Source organism: Lutra lutra, chromosome 2, assembly GCF_902655055.1.
Source record: "Lutra lutra chromosome 2, mLutLut1.2, whole genome shotgun sequence".
Classification (NCBI taxonomy): domain Eukaryota; kingdom Metazoa; phylum Chordata; class Mammalia; order Carnivora; family Mustelidae; genus Lutra; species Lutra lutra.
The window spans coordinates 55,906,651-55,928,539 of NC_062279.1; the positions used below are offsets into that span (position 1 = coordinate 55,906,651).

Sequence of the window (21,889 nt, forward strand, 5' to 3'; positions counted from 1 at the left end):
CCGGCCCGGAGGAGCCGATAGCCCGGGGCCCCACTCCTCAGTGCGCCCTCAGAGAACAGCGCCCAATGACTCCCGCCACCCTGGCCTCCGGCCGCGCTCCGAGCTGACCGAGCCTGCGACCGGTTCAAGGCAACCCCGAGCTGAGAGTCACTTCTCGGCTCTGTCTCTGCAGCCGGCCTCCCCGCTCCAATACCGGTAAGCTCTGCGACACTCAGACACCCCCGATCCTTCTGCGACCCTGTGGGACCTGAGGCCGCGCTGACCCTGCCTGGGCTTCCAGTTAAGCCTCTGGAGCGATGTCCCTCAGCGGAACAGACTTTTAAAAGTCCTGATTTTGCTCCGTTGCTCCGCCGCTCGCCGGGAGCCGGCCTCTCCCCCCGTGGTCTATCTTCCCGTCGATTTGGATTCACTTTTCCGCCAGTCCTACCTTTCAGGTAGTGGTTGATTTTCTGTTTCTGGAATTGCTGTTCTTCTTCTCTTCAATCTCCAGTTGGATTTGTAGGTGTTTGCAATCTTTATATAAGCTATTTAGCTGATCTCCCGCTACCCGAAGTAGTCTCAGCCTGCTACCTCTCTGCCATCTTGACTCCTCGCCCCTATTTCCAAATTATGGTGTTTTAAGGTCATTTGGAATTCCATTCTGCGTAGATATTCACATGTATTTATTTCATTTTGTTTTTAGGAATTGCTTTCTTTTTTTTTTTTTAAAGATTTTATTTATTTATTTGACAGAGAGAGAGATCACAAGTAGACAGAGCAGCAGGCAGGGGTTGAGGGGGTGGCGGGGAAGCAGGCTCCCTGCTGAGCAGATAACCCGATGTGGGGCTCAATCCCAGGACCCTGAAATCATGACCTGAGCCAAAGGCAGAGGCTTAACCCACTGAGCTGCCCAGGTGCACCAGGAATTACTTTCTTAAATATGAATTTTTTTATATGTTCATTGATTCTTGATTATGTTCTCCATTTTTACCCTCTTAATTATATTAGAAATTACTAATTATTCTGTAGTTTGAACTCTGCACAAACTTTTAAGTGGAACCTGGTTCTAAGATCTTTCTTCACCCAGATTATCTGATTGGTCAGAACATATAGCTCTTAATGCTTGCACATAATTCTATAAAGAAAATGATTAGAGTATAGGCAGTCTTAAAACTTGATACATACATACTTGTATGATTTAGGACATGTTATTCCTCTATCACCTTCCATTACAAGATGGAGAAGTGATATTTTTTACTAAGCCTGGGAATGGATAGTTACATGTCAATAATGGGGTATCTGGAGAAGAGCTAACCTCTCTTCCCAAAGTCACCTAGCAAGCTGGTTGTTCATGACAGAATGTTTGTCTGGTCTTCTTGTCACTTCCCTTCCAGGTGTCTGCCAGTTTGCATAAAATGTATGGTTCTTTGGGAAAAGCCTGCCCCCTAAGACAAGGGAAATCAAAGATTTAGCTCTAAGATTTAATCAGAAGAACTACTCATCTTATCCAGACCATGGCAGTATCCATGTAAACGCACCTTCTTAAAGCAGGTTCAGCAGAACACTAATTCCGTGGGGTGTCAATGAATTTTATGCCAAAAAGAGTTCCAAAGTGAAATAACTTTGGTAAGTTCTGAAGTTTAACAACTACTAGATATCTCAGATGACAGTGTGCATTATGAATCAAAGGGAGGAATAGCATAGGCTTGTTTCCCAAGCTTATTTAACCATGAATCCATCCCACTTTTTCATAAAGCAACATGCTGTATTGGAGGAGTATTACATTGGAAAACAAAGCTGCCTCTAGATTTAACTTTACAGGACATCTCTGAGACAGGGACATCTTAACCACAGGGATCCATTCAGCAAAATTCAGATTCTGAGAGAACTCAGTAGCACAAATGCCTTGGTTTCATCAGTAAGAAATTGAAAAAGCAAAAGAGAGAATGAGAATGAATAGCCTAAAAGACAAGAGACCTACCAACTAATCACAATATATACATGGACCTTATTTGGAAACTGATTCAAATGAACTGTAATAAGAAATAAAAGACAATTATAAATTGAATTGAAATTAATAAAAAAATTAAAAGATAATTAAACCAATGTGAATACGGGCTAGATATTTAGTGATGTTAAACAATTTCTGTTAATCTTTTTATGTGATAATAGTATTCTAGTTATGGATTTTTCTTAGATCTGTTACCTTGTAGACACACATACTAAAACACTTGTAGATGAAAATACATGATACCTTTGGTTTGCTTTGAATTAATGGCAGTAGAGTTTGTAATGGTTTTGTGTTGATAATGGTTAAAGCTCGGTATTGGATATTACTGGGCTCATTTTACTGTTTTCTCAGCTTTTCTATGTTTGGAATTTTCCATGGTAAAAGCTTTAAAAAGAAGACTGCTAAATATGTATCACTTCTGTATGAGTTCATTAGAAATAACTAAGGCCATAACTAATTTTAAATTTCCCTGCTTAGTCTAGATTCTTCCCCCGCAGCTGTCTGTGTTCCCCAGCTGGAAAAAGACCGGGATTTCTAAAGCATAGAAGCCTTTTTGGATTTACAGGTGTGATTTGTTGCAGAATGAAAGAGGCTACCAGTGACATCCTTCTGTATTTGGAGGAGTCTCTCACAGCTTTGCTTCCTCCTCTGCAAGATGGAAGTGGAATTGGCCACAGAAAACACCAGTTGTCTCAATGTGACACATGTGCCCCAAGAAAACATTCTCTCTGCAGTCTGTGGTTTATAGGCCCCCGTCAGAGCATAGACAGCAGATGGGTCTTGTGCTACGTGCCCAGAAGCCAGTAGCATACGGCAGTTAGGGGCAGGGCTCAAAGCAAGGAAAGTGGTAGTGCATTCCAACCAGAAAGGAAGTTCTTATAAAAGCTTTTATCCCTGTTAATGGCAGTTTTAGCAAAAAGAGATAGAAAACAAATGTGTTTGGGGGGTGAGGGAGAAGGGCAACTTTATTTGGACCAAACCATTTTAAGATATATTAAAAACCTCATCTCTTTTCCTCATTTTATACCCCTTCCTACCTCCCCCCACCAATCTCAAGCTTCACACACACACTCACACACAGACACACACACACACCCCTTAGACTAGTTTAGTTTATTGCCAGTCATGGTGCTGTCTGCTCTGGAAAGTAGCAGGAAAAGCTGATAAGGTGCTGAGGACAGAAATCTCTGGCCTTATCTCTCCCTAGCACACGGTGCCGAGAGTGCATCCTTTTCCTGTCCTAGGACAAGAGACATAAACCGACCATCTCCTGGCAGCAAGGACTTCAAACAGGGTTTGGGGGCCTGCCTATACTTTCTGTAAGAGCCAGAAAGGAGAAAGTGGGTCATTGCTTTCTTGAAAGTTGTTTTAGTACAGTAAAAATTTATATTGTCTTATAGTTCACAAACCCAATTTCTAATAAGACACTCATAATAAAGAAGAAGAAAAGAAAAAGAAGTGGGGGCGGGGGTAAAGGGAAGAACTACCAAAATAACCCAAGAGTTGTTAAGTCACTGGACTGTTTTGTTTAGTTAGACTTTTGCCAGGGCGTAGGTTTGGACTGAAAGGATTAGATTTGGCTTTTTGTTTGTTGACAGATCAAGCAAATGGTTTTGAGAGCTTTTGTGATAATAAGAAATTGACATATACATGGCCCAGTTTTGGAAGAGAAGAGTGAAATATTGGCTCGTTTTTCCTTCTAACCCTCTCTCCTGCCAGGAAAACGTAACATTCTCTCCCAGATCTTCATCCTGTAATGTAACGAAAATAGGATGAAAAGGAACCTTCCTTTGGGTTAGAGCATGGCCATGGCTTGTGAGAAGGTGATGCTTCGCTTCTCGTGAAATAGTCCGCAAGGACACCAGTGATGTGGGTCTGGGCATCACTATCTCCCCTCTGGGTCCTCTTTGGAACCTCGCCAGGTGAAGCAGGAAGAATGACATCATTCTGAATATTCTAGATCCTCAGGACCCAGTTTGCAAGACTTTACAGCATTACAGAGGCCAGGCTTGATGCTTTGTTACCAATTTTGGAAGAAATTGTTCACTGGACACTTCCGACAGCCAGTTGCTGGAATTATAAACGTTAATGACAACTTTAAGAATTGTGGTTATTATATAATAGTAAAGGCCTGGTTGTATTCTTGAAAGCTTCTTAGTCTCCTGACTCTGAGTGCTGTGAAATTTATCAAGGCTATAGCATGTTAGAATGTTAGAATTGTAATAGATCTTAAAAAACATAGCTGTCTTTTTTCCAACTCCACATAGAGCCCTCAGAGTTTCTAGAGATGCTTCAGGAGTCTTACCAGGGGAAAGGAGGTTTAAGACAGGAGCTTTGGGTTCCCCTAACCCACCTCTACCACAGTTCTGGTGTGTTACATGTTGGCCTCTGTTTAAGATTTCATTTGGAGAACAGCACACAGTGCAAAGCTGTGTTGGAGAAAAGTCATTGAGTAGCCCTACTTTCATGTTTTGCAAATAATTCACTTTGAGGTGCAAAAGGCCAGTGACTTGTCCAAGATAACACATTCTGTCAGATGTGAGTCAAATATTTTTGACACTCGGGTGATTGCTACTTGCACTATGTTGAATTCCGTACCTTTCTTTCTTTCCCTTGGTCACTAACAATATATACCACTGCCATTCACAGTATGGTCCACAGACCAGCCCATAACAAGGAGACAGAAATTAGAGTAAGTATTTAGGGACTTTTGTAGCTTGATATTAAATTTCATAAATTGGAACTTGTGTTTTTTTAGGTCTTTTTTAAAATTTCACTTTCCTAAGTATTTTTAATATTTTATTGTATTCTATTTTACTTTATTTTCTTTGCTTAATAAATAGCCTTGGTCTGTTTACAAAAGTCTTGGTCCACAATGGATTGGAGATTTAAAACAAAACAAAACAGTGGGCCCTTCACCCCTGACAGATTGAGAAGCACTGTGTATAGGGCACTGCATCTCTGCAGAGGCAGAGCCACTTAGGGACAATAACAAGAAGCAGGTCTTACTTTACAGAACCTTTTTGGGTTCTCAGCAGGTAGGGAGGCAGCATTACTTGTTTTTTTTTTTTACTTAAACTTTTAAGATATTATCATTCTTCCTTATCAAATAGAAAAATTGTAGCTTACATAAAACTGAGAGATTATATATTTAATATGTATAATAACACATAAGGATTATTTGTTTAATAGTAGCAATAATGTTTCTTTTTTTTAAATTAATTTTTGTTAAGTTAGCCACCATATAGTACATCATTAGTTTTTGATGTAGTGTTCAGTGATTCATTAGTTACATGTAACACCCAGTGCTCATCCTAACACATGCCCTCTTTATTACCCATCACCCAGTTACCCCATCCCACCACCCTCCTCCCCTCTGAAACCCTCAGTTTGTTTCTCAGTGTCCAGAGTCTCTCATGGTTTGTCTCCCTTTCTGATTTCTTCCCATTCAGTTTTACCTCCCTTCCCCTGTGATGCTCTGTTCTTTTTTTTATGTCCCACATATGAGTGAAACTATATGATAATTGTCTTTCTCTGCTTTACTTATTTCACTTAGCTTAATCCCCTTCAGTTCCATCCATGTTGATGCAAATGGTGGGTGTTCATCCTTTCTGATGGCTGAGTGATAGTCCATTGTGTATATGAACCACATCTTTATCCATTAGTCTGTTGAAGGGCATCTCGGCTTCTTCCACAGTTTGACTATTGTGGCCATTGCTGCTATAAACCTTGGGGTGCATGTGTCCCTTCTTTTCACTTCATCTGTACCTTTGGAGTAAATACCCAGTAGTGCAGTTGCTGGGTGGGAAGGTAGTTCCATTTTTAACTTTTTGAGGAACCGCCATACTGTTTTCCAGAGTGGCTGTACCAACTTGCATTCCCACCAATAGTGTAAGAGGGTTCCCCTTTCTCCACATCCTCGCCAACACTTGTTGTTTACTGTCTTGTTGATTTTGGCCATTCTAACTGGTGCAAGGTGGTATCTCATTGTAGTTTTGATATGAATTTCCCTGATGGCTAATTTATTTTCTATGAACTCTTTCGGATTGTGGTCTCCCTTTAATAGGTTAGGGATTTATTGAACTGAGTTGTTTTGCAGTTGGTTTTCTTATCATTTAGTTTCTCTATCATTTAGTTTCTCCCAGTGCATTTTTTTTTTAATTTCTTTTCAGCATAACAGTATTCATTGTTTTTGCACCACATCCAGTGCTTCATGCAATCCGTGCCCTCCCTAAGACCCACCACCTGGTTCCCCCAACCTCCCACCCCCCGCCCCTTCAAAACCCTCAGATTGTTTTTCAGAGTCCATAGTCTCTCATGGTTCATCTCCCCTTCCAATTTCCCTCAACTCCCTTCTCCTCTCCATCTCCCCTTGTCCTCCATGTTATTTGTTATGCTCCACAAATAAGTAAAACCATATGATAATTGACTCTCTCTGCCTGACTTATTTCACTCAGCATAATCTCTTCCAGTCCCGTCCATGTTGCTACAAAACTTGGGTATTCATCCTTTCTGATGGAGGTATAATACTCCATAGTGTATATGGACCATATCTTCCTTATCCATTTGTCCGTTGAAGGGCATCTTGGTTCTTTCCACAGTTTGGCGACCGTGGCCATTGCTGCTATGAACATTGGGGTACAGATGGCCCTTTTCACTACATCTGTATGTAGTATTTGGGGTAAATACCCAGTAGTGCAATTGCAGGGTCATAGGGAAGCTCTATTTTTAATTTCTTGAGGAATCTCCACACTCTTTTCCAAAGTGGCTGCACCAACTTGCATTCCCACCAACAGTGTAAGAGGGTTCCCCTTTCTCCACATCCTCTCCAACACATGTTGTTTCCTGTCTTGCTAATTTTGGCCATTCTAACTGGTATAAGGTGGTATCTCAATGTGGTTTTAATTTGAATCTCCCTGATGGCTAGTGATGAAGAACATTTTTTCATGTGTCTGAGAGCCATTTGTATGTCTTCATTGGAGAAGTGTCTGTTCATATCTTCTGCCCATTTTTTTAATATGATTGTCTGTTTTGTGTGTGTTGAGTTTGAGGAGTTCTTTATAGATCCTTTCTTATACACTAACAATGAAAATACAGAAAGGGAAATTAGAGAATCGATTCCATTTACTATAGCACCAAGAACCATAAGATACCTGGGAATAAACCTAACCAAAGAGGTAAAGGATCTGTACTGGAGGAACTACAGAACACTCATGAAAGAAATTGAAGAAGACACAAAAAGATGGAAGACCATTCCATGTTCTTGGATCGGAAGAATAAACATTGTTAAAATGTCTATACTGCCTAGAGCAATCTGTATTTTTAATGCCATTCCAATCAAAATTCCACCGGTATTTTTCAAAGAGCTGGAGCAAATAATCCAAAAATTTGTATGGAATCAGAAGAGACCCCGAATCGCTAAGGAAATGTTGAAAAACAAAAACAAAACTGGGGGCATCACGTTACCTGATTTCAAGCTTTACTACAAAGCTGTGATCACCAAGACAGCATGGTACTGGCATAAAAACAGACACATAGACCAGTGGAACAGAGTAGAGAGCCCAGATATGGACCCTCAACTCTGTGGTCAAATAATCTTCGCCAAAACAGGAAAAAATATACAGTGGAAAAAAGACAGTCTCTTCAATAAATGGTGCTGGGAAAACTGGACAGCTGTATGTAGAAGAATGAAACTCGACCATTCTCTTACACCATACACAAAGATAAACTCAAAATGGATAAAAGACCTCAACGTGAGACAGGAATCCCATCAGAATCCTAGAGGAGAACATGGGCAGTAACCTCTTCGATATCAGCCACAGCAACTTCTTTCACGATATGTCTCCAAAGGCAAAGGAAACAAAAGCAAAAATGAACTTTTGGGCCTTCATCAAGATCAAAAACTTCTGCACAGCAAAGGAAACAGTCAACAAAACAAAGAGGCAACCCACGGAATGGGAGAAGATATTTGCAAATGACAGTATAGACAAAAGGTTGATATACAGTGCATTTTTTTTTAATTTTAATTTTTGATGTGATGGTGGGAAGACTACTTAACATGAGATCTACTCTGGTCTTATTTTTTTATTGATATTATTTTTTACAGTCTGTCTCCCTCGGGATGGGAGCTTCTTATCAAGGTCCCAACCATGGTCAGGTAAATGATAGGTGCTCAGTGGCTGTTCATGAGGGACAAAATGGCCAAATCATTGGACCTGAGCCTTTTCAGGGTCATATTTTTGTGTCATTTACTTTTATTACATTATGTAACTCACCGAGTTCAGAATTTTATTTATTTACTCTTACTAATAACTTAAATATCCTTTAAAAATGGAATTATTTTGCCCTACCAAATCTACTCCTAAAAAGTATTCTTAAATGTTTTTAATTGTTATTTTGATTTCTGGTCAATTAAAAAGAGTATAGAATGGTTATTAACCTTATGTAATATACAAGAACTGAGGGACTTTTCTTTTATTAGTGACTTCATTTACCTAATTTACCTTTCTCTTAAAAGTAATCTTGAGGGCACCTCGGTGGCTCAGTCTTTAAGCATCTGCTTTCAGCTCAGGTCATGATCTCGGGGTCCTGGGATCGAGTTCCACATCAGGCTCCCTGCTCAGTGTAGGATCTGCTTCTCCTTCCCCAACTTCCCCTGCTTGTGTTCCCTCTCTCACTGTCTTCTCTGTCAAATAAATAAAATCTTTAAAAAAAAAAAAAGTAATCTTGACTATTCCAGATAACTATTCTTCCTCTAATCCTAGTTTCAAAGTACTAGGTTCTCTGAACTCTTCAAAAAATGCTGTGCTTTCTATAATAAGGAAGCTGAGTATGAGTTTTCATGATTCCTAAGCAATTATCATGTCTTTTCTGGAGTAAGGATGGAAGAATCTGATTCTCAGGTAGCCTCTGCTTTTGCTCTTTAAGATTTAGAGACTATGGGCGCCTGGGTGGCTCAGTGGGTTAGCCTCTGCCTTCAGCTTGGGTCATGATCTCAGGGTCATGGGATTGAGCCCCGCATTGGACTCTCTGCTCAGCGGGGAGCCTGTTTCCCCCTTTTCTCCCTGCCTGCCTCCTTGCCTGCTTGTGATCTCTGTGTATCTGTCAAATAAATAAATAAAATCTTAAAAAAAAAGATTTAGAGACTACCCTTCAACTATGGATAAAAGCTATATGTCCTGCCTCCAGAGAACAGCAAAGAGAACCAGTTGACCTAGAATTATAAAATATAGTCAGTTTGGATTAAGTTTAGACTTTATTTAAAGAAGTTGGTGTCTACGTCACATTGATCATTTCTAGCTTTGCAGGAGGTTCGTTTATCTTCTAAGGGCTAGTATGTTGTGAAATGTTGTCACATGAGTCACTGCAACTTCTGAGCCTTAGGACCTTTCAGGGAGGCAAGAAACCTGCTCCTCTTTTCTTTCTCCTCGTTTTCCCCAGAGGCTGTATGACTCTTGTCAGGAGTTTTGATGTCAGTTACTTGAGAAATTGTTGCCATAGAGAACCATCATTTTGAAACACGTTTATGTTGGCTTCTCTTAATGGATGGCAGTTGGAGCAGCTGTCGAGGCAAAAGAAAAAAAAAAGACATGAACAGTTTTGTTAGCATTGGCCTTCATATGAGGAATTTGGCATTATTTGTATTGCTCTCCTGTTGTTCAGTGCAGAGCGAGATATTTTGTCCCTTCTAGTTTTCCATTATCTTCTCTGAGGATGTCCAGTTTATTCGTCTGAGTTTATAAATTCCAAGAAGGTTCTAATGCCTAATTATTAGAAAGATATCTCTGTAGGTTTGTAGGGTGTTGAGAATTCTCTTTGATGTCTGATCACTTCATCACCAGACTTTCTCCTTGTCTACCATCCTTTGCCACTTGAAATCAGATAGCAGTTAGCAGCCTCTCTACTATTCACCAGCATTAATTCAGGAAGATAGCAAGTGATTGACATTAAGAACTCCCATCAAATCCAAAGCCCCCCAAGTTCCGTATAAATGTGGATGTAGATGTGTCTGTCTGTATATGTGTGTATGTGTGTATACTTCAGAGCATCTAATACCTCCAAAAGCAGATATTTGATAATAAATTTATTTGTTCAGCAAATACTTACTTAGCATCTATTATGTTTATTTCTCTCTAGGGAGAAACAAACTTCCACAAATTCTTTACTGTTGCAATTCAAAACTTTATTTATGGACAATTATATTTGAAATGCATATAATTTTCACAAGTCATAAGATAGTCTTTTGATTTCCCCTAACTATTTATTTATTTATTTATTTATTTATTTATTTTTAAGATTTTATTTATTTATTTGACAGACAGAGATCACAAGTAGGCAGAGAGAGAGAGAGAGGAAGCAGGCTCCCCGCTGAGCAGAGAGCCCAATGAGGGGCTCGATCCCAGGACCCTGAGATCATGACCTGAGCCGAAGGCAGAGGCTTTAACCCACTGAGCCACCCAGGTACCCCTTCCCCTAACCATTTAAAATGAAAAAAAAAAAAAAAAATTTAAGATTTTGTTTGTTTGTTTGTTTGTTTATTTATTTATTTATTTATTTATTTATTTATTGAGGGTGGGGGCAGAGGGAGAGAGAGAATCTCAAGCAGGGCTCAGTCTCACAACCCTGAGATCATGACCTGAGTTGAAATCAAGAGTTGGACACTTAACCAGCTGAGCCATTTAGGCACCCCTAAAATGTAAACCTGTTTTTTAACTTGTGAGGTGTTTAGAGATCAGCAGCAGGCTGGATTTGGCCCATGGGCCATAGTTTGTCATCGCTGTTCCAGAGAGTACTCTGCTGGAGCCCCTGCAGAGTATGCTTCTAATACATGCCATGGGTTCCTAGAACCTGTTTGTTTGTGTGTGTACACCTGCCCCCCCAATACGCAGAGTCTATAGGTTTTCTCCTCCTCTGCCAATATTCTATTTTTTTATTTTTAATCCAAATTTTAGTCAGATTTTCTCCTCAGTCAGGGAGAGTTTTGTATTTGTTCTTAACTCTTGTGATGCTTTCTGATACTAAAAGCAATTATGTTTCCCAAGCAGATTCCCTAAGACTGGTTACAACTGAAACTTTGTGTGTTTAGCCTATCTCCAGATGTGAGTGTTGAAGATCTTGAAACACACACACACACACAATTTCACATTTGAATAAATTTTTTTGTGAGCACAGAAACAACTCTTTGTCAAGAAAACACTAAATGTTTTCAATTATATGGAAACAAAAGGTACATGGAAAGCAAGAAGAGAAATGCTGGCATGGCTGCACAGTTCCTGCTTTCTGACTAACAGTATTGATCACTGCTTAGTTTAACCTTTGGAAACAAACCCATTCTAATGACTCTCTAGAATAAGAGGCTTTCCCAGGTTGTATTTTCAGCTCAGGATACAACCTAGGATGAACCTTAACAACTTGCAGCCAGGGGCTTATAGTGGCACTTTCATCCAGCTGTTTGTCTTCTTAAAATAAGCTCCTACCTTTGCCTTTAATGTGCCCTAGAACTCTCTTGCTGTCCGCCCTTTTCTTTTGATGACAAGAGCTATTCAGCCCATCCAGGCTGTTCTGTTGCTCTGTTCCACTAGTCCCATGGAATGCATGTGACAGTTCTCATAGAACACAGCACCTATTTGTTGTTGTTGTTTTTTTTCCAATTTACTTATTTCCTGGGAGGTGACTATGGTAATATGTGGAGTAACAGATCAGAGGAGAAGTGTGTGCATCAGTTGACTGAGCTCCTCTGAATCGCTAAGGGCCACAGAAAGTAACTGGTTGATCTCTCTAAGTTGTTAGAGAAGCAGGGTGCACCATGAAGTGCGGTGGCATCTGATGAGAAGGAAATGGTTTCATCTGGATAGGAAGAATGTATACTGCAAAATGCTGACTCTCTCCTTCCTACCCTTCCAAGCACCTTCTAGTCATTAGGCCTGCCCAGCAGGCAAACAGATCTCTACCAATATATACAAAGCTTATGGCTCAGTGTGTGGTAGGGAGAGCATCAGCCTTGATCTGCTTGGGTTTGGTATCTTCTGTGCTTTCCTTGAGCACCTACCATGGGGTTGTTCCTCTCTGGAGAGTGTGTGCTGAATATAAATGAAATAGGAATGGTCTCTGCCCTCAAGGAACTTAACATTTCCCTGGGAAGATGCTTATACAGCCAATTATACAAAATCAGAAAATAAAAGTAGCTCATTAATTGCTAGTCACAGACAATAAACAAGAGGGGATATGTCACAAGTGATCAGCCTTGTTGAAGGAGGCAGTTTTGCACTCCATCTTCCAGAAGCTGATGCACCTCACAATGTGGAAAGGCTCTACAAGAACATCCTAGGCCCCGCATAATGAGTGACTGCATCAGCCCATTCTGCCCCATCTGTTGGCAGAGGCTGTAGCGCGTACATATTCCAGCAGTGCCTCATCCTGTAAGTGATGAAATCACTTCATAACTTTATCTCTGTCCAGAATGAATGGGTACAATTTCTACATCCCAGGAGTACATCAAGACATAATTCGTGTTTGTCAGAACTGTCCTGCTGAAAAATTTGGAAAAGATACAAAATATTCTTTCAGAGCACTCACTTTCCAAGCTTTCTTAACTTTGCACAGACTTATCCAGCCCAAGCTGAGGACAGAGAAGAGAGGAAGTGAGCATTTGCTCATTGCAGGCACCAGCTATCAGAGATAATAATTCCAGTTGCTAAATCCATTGCTTTCGAGCTCAGGGCCTCTACTTTTTCTTTCAATGAGGAAAGTTGAAGGATTACTGTTGTAGAATGTGTTTTAACATGGAAATCAAAAGGCTCCAGTCATCTTATCACTTAAGATGTCACATATGAGAGAGGCCAGTGAGCTGAAAGACTTTTGCCTTTGAAAGCCCATTGCTGTACTAATCTGTCTTAAGTTAAGATTTTATATTTAGAGTGCATTTGCCCAAAACATCTCACTGAATTCTCAACCCAGACTGTTCTTTTTTCTTGCCCTGAAAGATACTAACAACATCCTTTTGAGAACAATAAGGAGAATCCTCTTTTTTTGGGCATTTTGCTGTTAATCCACCTTAGTATACATGTTTGAAAGGCAAAGAGGACTGTGAACCCAGAGGTGTTTGAGCGGATAGCTCACTGAGCTGCAGAGCCTCTAGAGAGAATTATGTAAGAGAAACACCCAACAAACTCAGAATTCTGTGGATAATGGAGAAAAGTTGACATGTGTAGTTTTGGGCATCCTTCAGGCACCTGAGATGATTGTGATGTATTATAATTGATGTTGTAAGGATCTCTCTTTGCAAGGTCTTGTTTCCTTTACATCCATTCTGTCCCTCTGCTCCCAATCCCAATGGTAATTCAGAACTGCCAGAGATTGGTTTAGGTCCTAAGATTCTCCAGCCCTCAGAATGGCACAAGTATACATAGGCTTGACCACTGGAATCTAACTATTGCTTTTGAGAAAATGGAGACAAAGCCAGTTAACAGTAGGAGGTACTGCCCACCTCCCCAAGTAATCGCATTCAGTATTAGAGGTGTCTGGCTGGAAGTTGTAAGACATCTGTCCATGAGGGAGTCTTACCTTAGGTGGAAGTTTGGACTCAACTTTTACTTCCTGCTTCAAAACCCTCACACTTTGCTAAGTGAATTTACATGCTAATTTGACCAATTATAAACCTCTTCAGCCTGGCTTTAGGCTATTTTTTATTTATATAAACTGCAAACTACATAAGGGTTTGTTTGTTTGTTTGTTTCCTGTTTAGAAAGTAGTATCTATTTCTGGTGACATTTTTTCTACGTGAAGCTTTTGCATCAGTTACCTTCTGCCCTCGTCAAAGTTGAGCGTGGATCTTAGTCCATGGGTTGGTTATATGACCAGCTGATACACATTTCCGTATTAGGATGATTTCTGAAGATGGCAGCAGCAACAAGTGAATCTGTGTGACATAGGCCAAAAGTTAGGATGCTGTATTGGAAGAGAAAGGGCTGTGATCTGGCAGCCTTGTGGCCCCAAGACCTTCTGTAGTTAAGCGCTTTGATCTGTAAAATGGAGATAATTCCTTTCCTTGGGTTGCTGTGAGGGTCACATGGGCTGACTTATGGTAATAAGTGACTGGCATTTTGAAGGCATCTGAGAAATAGTGGCTGCTTTCTTCAGTACATCAGGTATGGCCTTGTTGGGTCAAGTTTCCTTCTGTGACTGACTGCAGCATTCCCACAGGGACCTTCTAGCTTTAAACCATTGAGGTTCTGTGAAGTGAGGAACAGGCCCTCCTGAGTTACATCCCACAGAATATTTATTGCTTGAATAGAAATTAAGGCCCCAGCTATCATTTGGGAAAACTGATTGTCAGATTTTTTTTTTTTTTTTTTTTTTTTTAGTTTAAACATTATGAATTCTTTATTTTGTACACCTAGGACCAATATGTTCTCACAGTAAAATTTTAGACACACAATAATCACCTACTTTTAAATGAACATGAAAATTAAATCCCTCGTGAAAACAACCATTAATTTGCACATGCATTTCCCCTGTTAATTGTATCTTGCTTCACATTTCAAATGAAATTCTCCAAAGTTGCATTATTTTAACTACAAATTAAAAACAGTGTGTATTTTTTTATTAACATATATTATTTGCTTCAGTGTTCAGGTCTGTGAATTAATCAGTCTTGCATAATTCACAGCACTCACCATAGCATATACCGTCCCCAGTGTCCATCACTCAGCCACCCTATCTCTCTCTTCCCACCCCCCAGCAACCCTCAGTTTGTTTTGGGGTATTAAGAGTCTCTTATGGTTTGTCTCCCTCCTGATCTCATCTCGTTTCATTTTCCCCTCCATAGCCCCCATGATCCCCGTCCTGCCTCTCAAATTCCTCATATCAGAGAGATCATATGATAATTGTCTTTCTCTGATTGACTTACTTCGCTTAGCGTAATACCCTCTAGTTCCATCCACATTGTTGCAAATGGCAGGATTTTGATTTTTGATGGCTGCATAGTATTCCATTATGTATATACCACATCTTTATTGGTTCATCTGTTGATGGACATCTAGGTTCTTTCCACAGTTTGGCTATTGTGGACATTGCTGCTATAAACATTCACGTGCACGTGCCCCTTCGGATCCCTACATTTATATCTTTAGGGTAAATACCCAGTAGCATGATTTCTGGGTCATGGGGTAGCTCTATTTTCAACTTTTTGAGGAACCCCATACTATTTTCCAGAGTGGCTGTACCAGCTTGCATTCCCACCAACAGTGTAGGAGGGTTCCCCTTTCTCCGCATCCTTGTCAACACCTGTCATTTCCTGACTTGCTGATTTTAACCATTCTGACTGGTTAACATGTACTTTTGTAAGCTCAGAGAAATAAGAAGACTGAGATTTTCTGGGAACAGACAATATTAACTCAGGAAACAGAACAACACAAGAAACTGTTGCACTTTATATTTTAAAAAGAGTAGGTTCTAAAATACATGGAAAAGATTTCAAGACTCTAAATGTACCCTTGGGTCTTTTTGAGTAATTGACAAAAAGGAAGGCAATACAGTGGACATATTACAAATTTAGGGAGAGGTTTGTTTTAAAACTGCTTTTGTTATTCCCTTATTTCCCCTCCTTGTTCATGGACCTCTTTCTTTGCAAAGCTTCGTCTTAGGTATCCTGCTTGGTCCTGGACATGCACATTTACTTCGGACATGTCCCTGACTGTGTGAACTGACAGGAGGCTGTGGTTAGCGTAAAGCCTGGGGGAATTCCACAGGCAGAGCCCAGCTCCCACACAGACGACTCTACAACCTGTGTCCGTCACTGGACCAAAGTGAAAGCCTGCATTTCTCCTTGAGCATGCCATAACTAGGCAGCTATGAAAAGTCTTGGCCCACTCAAGCCAGGACTTAAAGAATCTTGGGCTGTGAAGGCATAAAAGCCAAGGGAGAGGTTGCCCATCATTCATTCCAGAAGCCCACCAGTTTTAATTCCAGTTGGGTAAAATCATTAGCGTTTCCCCCACGCTCTGCCTTTGGAGAACACAAATTTAGGGTATGTGAAGGATCGGTGGGGATTTTGAAGCCAAGGTATAGAAAAAGAGAACCTTCAAAATTGTTAAGTACAAAAAGAGAATTTATTATCATTTTTTACATGGACAGGACTGGAGGAGATTATGCTGAGTGAAATAATAAGTCAAGCAGTGAGTCGATTATCATATGGTTTAACTTACTTGTGGAGCATAAGGAATAACATGGAGGACATTAGGAGAAGGAACGGAGAAGTGAACTGGGGGAAATCAGAGGGGGAGCTGAAGCATGAGAGACTGTGGACTCTGAGAAACAGGGGACTTTGGGGTGGGTGGGGGGGTTGGGAGGGCCTGGTGGTGGGTATTAAGGAGGGTACGTATTGCATGGAGCAGTGGGTATGGTGCATAAACAATGAATCTTGGAACACTGGAAAAATAAAATTAAAAAAAATAGTAATATGCCCTTGGTTTTAAAAAAAGCTATATATTGGACTTAGTGAAAGACAATTTTTTTTTTGTTTTTCCTTTACTTTGTAAATTAGTGAGACAATTAAATTAGCTTAAACATAGCAGATTTAAGTTTATGGGAATTTGCTTTATGGGGAAAAAAGTTTTAGATTTTTATGACCTTTCTTAGCAGTATTTGGGATGATTTTCAAGATATGGGTATAAAACAGGGCGCCTGGGTGGCTCAGTGGGTTAAGCCGCTGCCTTCGGCTCAGGTCATGATCTCGGAGTCCTGGGATCGAGTCCCGCATCGGGCTCTCTGCTCAGCAGGGAGCCTGCTTCCTCCTGTCTCTCTGCCTGCCTCTCTGCCTGCTTGTGATCTCTCTCTGTCAAATAAATAAATAAAATCTTTAAAAAAAAAAAAAAAAAAGATATGGGTATAAAACAGATTTAGCCTTCAGTTAATAGTCACTCCAGTTTTTTGCTTTCACTGATTTAATCCTCTATGTAGTGTCTGTTCTTTTAAACAAATTCTTAACAGCTCTTCAGTACAAAATAGTATTTGGCTCTTTCAGCTCTTCTGAATGGTATTACTCGATCTCCTTGTTGACTGCCTGCTCTCTTACAGGTGGTGTAGAAATGTTTTTCCCATGGGTAGACTGCATGTATATTGGTGTCACTGTGGCATCTTGGCTTGACACTTGGGGTGGTGCTTTGCTATGAACAGAGCTCATCTCTCCTGCCTGCTTATACTGCCTCACTGTACCTTCTCTGTGATATGGGCAGCACAAATGTCTCTTCAGAGATCAGTAAGTTTTAGACCTCCAAGGCACCTTGGAAGTGACCTCCTTTAACCTACTTCTTTGACTTGATAATAGGTAACAGTCTTAGAGAGTCTATGGGATCCATTTAAGGACCTTCATTAGTTAACAGCAAGGATTAGAATTCCAAAAAAAAAAAAAAAAGTTTCCTGAATCCCTAAGCGTAAATCAAATGTTTAATAAGAACTGTACCTCTCTTGGTAGCATTTTGTATGGAAATGGAAGTTTTCAAGGTATTGGTCATTTATTTGGCTGATTTTTAGAACACTGTTAGCAAATTGGTGCATTCTCAAAGTTTACGAAACAGTAGAAGTCACTTGTGGCATTATAAATTTTTTTTGAGGTTGTATTATGTGATTAATGGAAATGTGGAAAGGTGCAAGCTGTCTCTGTTTCAAACGACTAGAAGCAACTGTTGCTTTTTTTCAGTCTTACTTTGAAATAAAGACCAAACATGAAAAAAGTTATAGTTTTCTTAAAAAGGTATATATTTTTCATATTCTTGGCCAAGAATATAGAATACAGGGATGACAATTGCTGTAGTAAGAAACTAGGTTTATGTTTTATAAAATCAAAATAAGAGCTTATGCTGTAGGAGTCCTAGGCACTGCCCTTACAAGAGTCAGATCTGCAACTGATTACTCCTGTTTCTGTGGCTTTTAAAAGATACATTCCTGTGATGTGGGAGGGTGGCTGCCCCTGGCATTAAATGGCTCTCCCCAGCAAGTCATTGTTTTGCCTACACTTTCTTTGAGATAAATAGGATTTGGGTGCTGGCACCTTTTGCTTGTCTCCATGCCCTGCTAAGCTTGGTGTGCAATGGCCCGTGGTTATTAAAATCCTTATCACCATAAAGAGTTGATTATGATCATAGTTATTTTCTGGAATTAGAAAGGCCTGCTGAATTCAACAAATGACTCAAAAATAGTCTTATATTTCCTAATAATTAAAAGTGTGATTAATGCCAGCAATTAGTTCCTGTGATTTAACTGTTAAAAGCAGGAATTCGGGAGGTAATACATAGGTGAGCAAGGTAAGGAGCCATAGGATGCAATTTAAATTTCAATTCCTCAGACACCAGACGAGCTAGACTGCATAAAATAAACTCCTTTTAATGCCATGAAACTAAATGAGACCTGCTTTACATAAACAGGACACCTTCACAGACTGTCTCCTGTCTGGGTGTGGCTTTGTACCTTAAATGGAAGGCAAGAGCATTCTTGCCCATCAAACTGGGATTAGCTGGCATCAGGGCACCTTGAGAAGATTTCTCATTCTGCTATGCAGAATTTCAGCTTTTTCAACATTTAAAGAATTAAAAAGACAAGTGACCTTGTTTTGCTCTCCTGGGGCAGCTGTTTTTAAATATTTTGCAAAATTACATGATGGGATTGCAGCCAGAATTGAATGCTTGAGAGGTAGCATATGAAGTTGTTCCAGCACTTAGTTGGTTTATTCCATACGTTCTGCTGTTTACATTTTGAAATTTAAAAATTGACCACACGATTTTGTGTTTTTAGCTCTGAGTAGAATAAGGTTTGTGTTAATTGGATAAGTTGTGATATTGTTGGCATGGTATCCTTTCATGAGAGCTCTCTGAGGCAATAGCCACTAAAACCCAGTTGTTCATTGATGGAGTATTGATTCTGCTGGAATTTGAAAAAGGATGCTACGTTGATTCCACTGAGCTGGTTTTTGAGTTCTGTGTCAAGAAAATGCAAGGTCCATTTATATGTGTTGGTTTGTAATAAAGTTAGCTGCATAGGCAGAACTTTGCCTGACAAGTTCAGAAAAATTTGTAGAATCCTAATTTGGAAATGAATTTATTCAGAAAGCCATTTTTCTGCCCTTCCAACATGAAAGGGTCAACCAGTCTCTTCCGTGCAAGTAAGTAAAGATGAAAAGAAGCCCGGTTATTATGAAAATCCAGGTTTAGCATTATTGTCTAAGGGCTTATTTCAAAAGTTTCTGTGGGCATAGTTACTCTAAACATTGACTACATAAACCATAGTCCTTATATTCTTCATCTTGTAGGTACTTATTTTCTCTCACACATTTTCATCCTCTTCCTGTCAGCCAGCCAAAACCCATATGATGATGGTAGCATTTCATTTTTTATGCCAAGCTATCAAGTTAGGAATTTTCTCACTTCTAAAGCCTTACAGCTGAATGTATTTATTTAAAATTAAAATGTAAACTTCACTTAATGCCAGCTGTTATGAGTGAGTAATTCTTCACATATGGAAACAAGACTAACACAGCCATGAGTATCTAATCCATGTTGGAGTAAGGATGGGGCCATCTCCCTTCTCCCCTACCCCAGCTGAAGGAAGAATGGTTCCCCATGATAACCTGCCCTTTATGTGTGGCAGAGGGAACACTTACACTTCCAGCCTTGGTGCATTCTCTTTTGGAGGGCCACCCCTGTCTGTGGAAGAGACAGGTGTTCCTGACACACCAGATTCTGGGTTGGCATTGGGCTCCTGTTACAGGAAGGGCTAGCATATACCTGTGTCATCTATGCTTCCGGGTCAATGCACAGAGACCTGTGTAATCCATAACAGAGCTGAAATAGGTGTCCAATAAAATCACAAAGCTGGAGAACTTCAGTGTCCCTGTGTTTTTAAGGGAGCTTCTGGGTACTTAGTCATCAGGCATAACATTGTTGCTAAGCAGCTATTTACTCACAATTCCCTGTAGGTGACTTGCCCAAAGTTAGCTTCTGTCTGTTTGAATACATACCGTATTCAACCAAGTGTCTGGCCATTTTGTTCTGTGCTTTGCAGTTGAGCTCTACCAAAAGGGAGACAAAGAGCCAAGGTGGAAGCTGGGCACTTAGCCTGGTCTTCTACTGCCTAGGGTGAGTAGTTCCATGTGTAGTTCTTTGGGATGCTGTGAAGAGTCAACAGTTGATGCTTAATTGGTTTTAACTTTTTTCCCCACCTTAGGATGATGATTCCAGCCCCGCCACTCCAGATGGGAATGCGTCTTCCACTACAACAACCAGTGCCTTCACCATCCAGGAGTACTTTGCCAAGCGGATGGCAGAGCTAAAGAATAAGCCACAGGTCTTAGCAACAGGGCCTGACCTTGCAGAGACCCGAATTGAAAGAAAAAGGGGAAAAAAGAGAAAAAAAAAGGCAAAAGATAAAAATGTGGAGACTTACACTGAACCGCAGGCCAAGCAGAAGAGAGACCAAGCTGAATGGCAGCTCAGAGACCCTTGTTGGGATGAGAATTCTGGTGTTTCTGCTGAGGATGGAGAGGATTGTGTGTGGCCCCCTGATGACCAGGACATTACCCCAAAGCCCAAAAAAAGAAGAGAAAAGAAAAAGCTGCAAAAGCAAGTTGAGGAAGCAATGGAAGCTATATTACATGACACACCAATGAAGAAGACAAAGAAGAAGAAGAAGAAATAGAAGCAAGGTTCCGAATAAATTCCTCGAGCCAGGGCCTTCTAGCCATTCAGCTGTCAGAGCCCTGTGAGCAAACACCTTTGGCCTGAAGTCAGAGCAGAGTTCACCCAAGAGTGTTTGTGCACAACTTTTGACATGCCCGTGGGTTGCTGAGTCTCGTCCTCTCACCACATTTTTCCCAACACATCCCTGGAGAACTTTCTATTGTCCCAAATCATGTCTCTCATAAACAAATAAATTTCTTTTTAGACCATGAGCCCTTCAGCCTGAGTGTTTATTCATATTTATTTGAATACGCTACATTATGTGTATGGGCACGTGTGTGTGTAGGTGTGTCACAGTCTGTATTTGCTCTTAATTTCCTTCAGTAACAATGAATTGTGCTTCCTTCTCAAGGACTCAGTCTAATTAAAGGATTAAGAGGCAATAGTTTGGATTTACATAGTTCTTTCTGTTCTATAGCCAACCATGCATTTTTGCCAAGCAGGTATTATGTGCTTACGTTCCCAGATTGGAGTGTTGTTTGGTTTAGTTTGGTTTGTTTGGGGAGATTGTTTTAATATCCTCTCTTCCACCAAGTGATGGTGGCTGTGTATTCGGAGGTCTTCTCCCCAAGACAACAAAGTGAGCTGACTCTGGGGACAGCTTAATCTTCCAGGTCTCCCAGGAGGCCTCTCAGCCAGCTGTCCCTCACGGAGTGTGGAAAGTCAGAGCTGCTTCCATGTGGTGGTGCTTGGGGATAGTCCCCTGTCGTGTGCTCTGCCTTATTTGTAATGAAGAGGAGGTCCTCAGGAGGTTCAAAAATACCGAGAAGCTAAGGTCATGAAAGTAATTTCCTCTGGAAATCAGCCAGTCTCTAGATTGGGACTGCCTTATAAAAGTACCTAAAAGTATGAACATTGCATACGTAATTAAAGAGTATCTTTCTGTGCTGCTCAAAGCACATGGCATCACCTCATTGTGTTTATCCTGCCTTCTACCACGCCCTGGCGAGTCTCCCTGTGTGCTGGTTAATCTCTTCCTGTGGGGCTTGACTTCAAACCCCTTCGTGCCCTCTTTGGGACACAGTGGAAAGACAAATGCTTGCTTGAAGTTTGGAGGTCCAGCCCTACTGTTTCCCTGCTTGTTTGCCCTCCTCTGCCTTCTTTTTGCTCCTCATCTATTCCTTCTTCATCATCCTTGTTCCCTTTTACTCCCTTTTCCCTGCTCTCTTCT

The 21,889-nt window shown here is 40.6% G+C and overlaps 1 protein-coding gene across 5 annotated transcripts in view; it reads left to right on the forward strand.

Annotated features, from left to right (window-relative positions):
* The window catches only part of PINX1 (PIN2 (TERF1) interacting telomerase inhibitor 1), a 102,464-nt gene extending 81,534 nt beyond the window's left edge, over positions 1-20,930 (forward strand). For all 5 annotated transcript variants that reach the window (XM_047717463.1, XM_047717465.1, XM_047717466.1 and 2 more), the window contains one exon: positions 20,207-20,930. In XM_047717463.1, the coding sequence (XP_047573419.1) occupies positions 20,207-20,677 (471 nt within the window). In that variant the 3' untranslated portion in view covers positions 20,678-20,930. The remainder of the gene's footprint in view (positions 1-20,206) is intronic.
* Positions 20,931-21,889: the final 959 nt, after the last annotated feature.